Source organism: Salvelinus fontinalis, chromosome 5, assembly GCF_029448725.1.
Source record: "Salvelinus fontinalis isolate EN_2023a chromosome 5, ASM2944872v1, whole genome shotgun sequence".
NCBI classification, from domain to species: domain Eukaryota; kingdom Metazoa; phylum Chordata; class Actinopteri; order Salmoniformes; family Salmonidae; genus Salvelinus; species Salvelinus fontinalis.
Window position 1 is genome coordinate 57,605,191 of NC_074669.1, and position 6,000 is coordinate 57,611,190.

Below are 6,000 nucleotides of genomic sequence, written 5' to 3' on the forward strand. Positions count from 1 at the left end.
CATCACTAAGCTAAGGACTAAACACCTCCCTCTGCAACTGGATCCTGGACTTCCTGACGGGCCGCCCCCAGTTGGTAAGGGGAAGTAACAACACATCTGACACGCCAGGCTTCCCAGCATTACGCACTCCTGCCACCATCATTACGCACACCTGCCTTCCCTCGTCACACGCATCAGATATTATTGGACTCACCTGGACTCAATCACCTGTGTCATTACCTCTCCTACAGTATATCTGTCTGTTCGCAAGGTCTGTTCTCCGCTTCAGGATTAATGTTTGTGAGTCGTTATGTTACCTGGTGCTGACGCTGTTCCTGTCCTGTTTAATGTCTGTGCTGCTTCTCATCTCCAGCGTCGGTCTTTACAACCTATCCCATCTGTGCTAAATAGGTTATCTTGGACCCATTTGCAGTCCACATTGTTCTAAGTAATTGCATGTCTTCAATAGTATTCACACTGATATAGGGGCTAGGCCTACTATAAATTGCATTATGGCTAAACATGAACATGCCAAACATTGTCAATAAGCAAGATTCAATTCATTGTTGATAAGGCCTAATAAGAGAACGAATAATTTGAATCAAATTCTAAACAAAACGAAACATCTTGTTTTAAATAGGCTATGTCACACTTATAGGCACCATAATTCCTCCTGTGGGTATATAATATCAAAACAATGCAGACTCTGGAGGGTTTGATGCACATCCAAAACAGGACCTGCATGGCTAAAATAATGTGGGCCTGCCTACAATGCATAGATAAAAAGGGGAATGTCAGCTCACTGTTTACACCTCTCAAACCTGATATTTTAATAAAGCTTTGGTGATTATGATTTATTTCTACACAGTCTCTGGAGCCAAACCCTGTATCGACAGTTTTGACTACTTCACGGTTGCATTAGGCAGACATAAAATAAAGCTTTCATTGAGAGGAGGGGAGGCTATGCTTGGTTTCTAATCAAATACAATGAAATGGGGAAAAAACATGAGTTTTGTATGTTTCTAAATATGAAGTATACAGGCGCCAAAAGCACATTAGGATATTCTTGTTCCATGTGCATATGGGCAGTTTGAGTCACGCCTGGATAGGCTGTGTTTCTACTGTTAAAATTCATGACATAACCAACTGCATTACCGCTAAAACCAGCTTTTGTTTGGTTTTTGGTTGGTCTTCGGTTGCCAGTAAGCCAGTTTTTAAATTAGAAGATTGCTAACTAACGTCGGTTTGACACTAGCGCCGTCTTAATGCCATTCAAAAATCGAGCCCTTAACATCCTAAGAACCGTTTTTGGAAGAAAGGGTTCTTTGATGATTCTTTGGAAGGTAATAACTATTAATTGGAACCAAGAAGGGTTCCAAAGAATAATATATAATATTTCATGTTCTGATTTGTTTAACTGTAATATCTGTGTGTTTGCATTGATTGGTTGACTCATTTTATGCTACACAAAGACACATAACACAGTTTTCTAAGGTTATCCAATCTGTTAGTAATTGTATTTATTGCACTCGTTACTGAGATGGTTGCTCCAGTTTAGATGATTGAGGTAGTGTTCGTATTCAATCTACCCTGGCAGTGATTCTGAATGCAGGCTGCTGGTGAATAACAACTCCCCTTGATGGATATCCTAACTCTGGTTGGATTCCAATAGGAATTACACATCACTTTAAAAGCCAGCATAATGTGACTTGCAGGTCTGATGTTGTCACGTTCCTGACCTATTTATGTTAGTTTGTTATGTGTGTTAGTTGGTCAGGACGTGAGGTTGGGTGGGCATTCTATGTTTTCTGTTTCTATGTTGGTTTATGGGTTGCCTGGTATGGCTCTTAGAGGCAGGTGTTTGGCGTTCCTCTAATTAAGAGTCATATTTAGGTAGGCGTTTTCACAGTGTTCGTTGTGGGTGATTTTCTTCCGTGTCTGTGTCTGTAACGGCGGTCCTCCTCCTCTTCGACCGAAAAGGAGGAGTATTGAGGGAACCAAGGCGCAGCGGAGTTTGAACACATAATTTATTAAAGAAAACACGAACTTGACTAAACTAACAAAAACAACAAACGGTGTAGACAGACCTAGACGACGAACTTACATAAAACAAGAAGAACGCACGAATAGGAAACATAGGCTACACAAATGAACGAGGAACAAACAAACCGAAAACAGTCCCGCGTGGTGTACAGACACGGAAGAAAATCACCCACAACGAACACTGTGAAAACGCCTACCTAAATATGACTCTTAATTAGAGGAACGCCAAACACCTGCCTCTAATTAAGAGCCATACCAGGTAACCCATAAACCAACATAGAAACAGAAAACATAGAATGCCCACCCAACCTCACGTCCTGACCAACTAACATACATAACAAACTAACAGAAATAGGTCAGGAACGTGACAGATGTGGCCTGTAAACCAGGATATTCCTAACACCATTGTGTCAGGATATAACTAGGCCCTAAAATAAAGGCCTTATATACTGTATTTAAAATATTGTCATAAATATCAAACAGTGTACGGCTAATAAGGATTGTGAGTGCTGTTATCACTGACTTTCAACATGGCACTGTCATAGGATGTCACCTTTCCAACAAGTCAGTTCATCAAATTTCTGCACTATTACAGCTGCCCTGGTCAACTGTAAGTGCTGTTATTGTGGAAACGCCAAGGAGCAACAATAGCTCAGCTGCGAAGCGGTAGGCCACACAAGCTCACAGAACGGCACCACCGAGTGCTGAAGCGCATAGCGCGCAAAAAATTATCTGTCCTCGGTTGCAACACTCACTATCGAGTTCCAAACTGCCTCTGGAGGTAATGCCAGTGTAATAATCTTAACCCTCTAAGCTAACCCTTCCCCTGACCCTAACATTAACCCTTTTAGCTAACCCTTCACCTAACCTTCACTTTAAAAATTTTAGCTAACACTTTCCCTAACCTTAACCTTGACCCTAACCTTAACCCTTTTAGCTAACCCTTCTCCTAACCCTTTTAGCTAACCCTTACCCTGACCCTAACCTTAACCCTTTTAGCTAACCCTCCCCTAACCCTAACCTTAACCCTTTTAGCTAACCCTTCCCCTAACCCTTTAAGCTAACCCTTACCCTGACCCTAACCTTAACCTTTTTAGCTGACCCTTACCCTAACCCTAACCTTAACCCTTTTAGCTAACCCTTCCCCTAACCCTAACCTTAACCCTTTTAGCTAACCCTAACCCTAACCTTAACCCTTTTAGCTAACCCTTACCCTGACCTTAACCTTTTTAGCTGACCCTTCCCCTAACCCTAACGTTAACTCTTTTAGCTAACTAGAGCTTGATATGCCCCAGCAGTGGGTCCAGATGGGACTAATTGGGCTGGAGGGAAAATTTAACCCGTACCTCACCTCGGTGCCGCTATTTTCATTAATGGGCGATTGCTCAACGTGTAGCACGTAAGCCTCCCCATCTGCTGACCCAGGTTCGAGCCCCACTAAGGACGAACCAGTCATTTTTATCCAGCGCCTGGTAACCTTAGAAGCCCAAGTCCCAAATGGGACTAAAAGCCCAGCCCAGCCCTGGGCCTTTTATAAACATCCAGGCCTATAGGTATTTGACATTAAGCCTGACTGCAGGCACTCTGACTGGGACTCAGAGAATGGATTCCTCCCTTGACCTATAGACATCCAGGCCAGGGAACCTTAGAAGCCCAAGTCCCAGCCAGTTTTTTTTTATCCAGGACATGGGAACATAACCAGGCCCTCCTCGGGGCTAAACAACCACCAATCGTTCGCCGAAGGGATGGTCACCTTCTGAGCATTAGAACCATGGTTCTGATGGACGGAGAACCCTCAAAACAGCCCGTTTCTACGTAACTGCACGGGTTACTGACTGCAGTAACAAGGCCTGGAGCCAGAGGTCACACTGTCCATCAGGGGGGCAGAGCAGGCAGCCTCTGTGGAGGTTGGCTGCTCTGTCCCCCTTTTTTTGGCCTACTGGGCAAAGGCTGGCACCTAGAGCCATTTCCCCGACCAGGTGACCCGCCTGCTTTTCCGCTCATAGTCCACACGGGTTACCAGGTACTGGTGGAACTTTCAACCCGTGTCTCCACCTTTACTCGCCTGCTTGCACTCTCACAGTCCGCCGTCTGCCCATATAGGTTGTACCTGGTAGCCCATGTATTAGCCCCCAAAAAACGTTGGTTTTAGCCGAAGCTAAGGCCCAAAGCCATGCATTTCAGGTCTGTATTTTAGTTTTATAGGGCGGCAGTAGATCAGTCTGGAGCCCAAGCCAAGTGACAACAGAGAGAGAAGCTGGGTGCGTGAGCCCCCTACACTACCCAGCCGACGGTTAAAAACGAACCCCGGGATCAACCAAGTAGACCCCCGCAACGTAAAGGTTGTACCTGGGCGCGTTGAGTGGAGAACTGCCGGAGCATGGTCCTACCCCGTGAGGGGAGGAGGCCCCAGTGCAATTTGTATGTGGCTGTTGCCAAACCACGCGCTTCACATTGACTATACCACTCAGACACACTCCTGTAATTAGCTGTGGAACACAGTCCTTCATCAGCATTCCCGTACTCGGGACAGACTGGGCCGGGTATTGTCAAGCCTTCATATTCAGTCAAAATGTCAAGTGTTTTACCTCGCTTCCGGGTAGACCCTCGAGCTTCAATAGTGGATGACACACCGTCGACCTCATCACTCTCGCTGCCCGTTGAAGTCCCCCCGATGCAGCCTTGCTCCCTCGGTTCTGACGTGTTCCACCACCGCTCTGACTTGTTGGCTGTGCCACTGCTGCCGACTGCTCACCCTCGTACCCCAGCTGCTGCGCCTCTGACCACTCATTGTCGCCATCCAGCAAAGTCCCAGGGTTCTCCCTGGGCTCCAGCCGTGTTCCACCACCATCGTTCCGCCGCATGACTGCCTTGATTCGGGCTACTATAGTCGAAAGCCGGCTGACTAGCATAGCATGCTTCCATTCGATAGTACCGGACTTAGGTTTATGGGCGACTTTGAAATGTCGATGTATCCGCCCGATGTTCTGCTTTGGACAAAGCCCACAGTCGCGTTTTGGTCTGCTGTTCATAGCTTCTCTCTCCTGCCTGCCTACCTGCCTGCCTGCCTGTCTTCCTGTTTGCTCCACCAACCACCTAACTAACCCTAACCATTCCCCTAACCCTAACCTTAACCCTTTTAGCTAACCCTTGCCCTAACCTTTTAACCCAACATTCTGTAAAAGGGAAAAGTTCAACACTATCACTCCATTGAATCTGAGAAATGTTTCAGTCAAAACAAACAGCAACTCACTATTAATGTACAGCAAACTTATAGCAAACAAACGTGCGATGATCCCAGTGCAGAAACTCCAGAGGGTATCTTCCACCACAGAAAGTCACAGAGTATTATAATGTCAGATATGTGTCTTTTCTCTGGTTGTAAGGGTTTAGTTGCTCTATTGATCATAAAGAAACATATATTTACTGCAGTACTCTCACCTGTTAAAGTGTGTGTGTCTGTCTGTCTGTCTGTCTGTCTGTCTGTCTGTCTGTCTGTCTGTCTGTGTGTGTGTGTGTGTGTGTGTGTGTGTGTGTGTGTGTGTGTGTGTGTGTGTGTGTGTGTGCGTGCGTGCGTGCGTGCGTGCGTGCGTGCGTGCGTGCGTGCGTGCGTGCGTGCGTGCGTGTGTTTCCATCTGTGTGCATTGATTGATACTTTAATATTTAACACAAACGCCATCCTCCCTTTTCCTGGGCTTGTTGGTATACATGTATGTGTCATCATCAGTATCCGGTCTGCATTGTTGGATTGTCCAATTTCTCCCCGCCTGCATTTGCATAGATTGTCGCTTACTATGTATTTCTTATGTAAATAATTAGCTTAACCGGTACTAAGAAACCAATGGGATAGTCCCAAAAGTGCAGACTATCAACACAGTACTCTTATTGAGTCAAATATATTCAAAACATTTAGTTCTATACCTCTAAAACCCATTGTCCTGTACGTATTCTGTCCCCCCCAATCAGCATAATCAGTAT

At 45.6% G+C, this 6,000-nt stretch overlaps 1 protein-coding gene across 1 annotated transcript in view; it reads right to left on the reverse strand.

Annotated features, from left to right (window-relative positions):
- Positions 1 to 4,886, reverse strand: part of LOC129856141 (fibronectin-like) — a 42,828-nt gene extending 37,942 nt beyond the window's left edge. The window contains exon 1 of the mRNA XM_055924245.1: positions 4,611 to 4,886. Coding sequence (XP_055780220.1) covers positions 4,611 to 4,886 — 276 coding nt within the window. The remainder of the gene's footprint in view (positions 1 to 4,610) is intronic.
- Between the last annotated feature and the right edge of the window lie 1,114 nt (positions 4,887 to 6,000).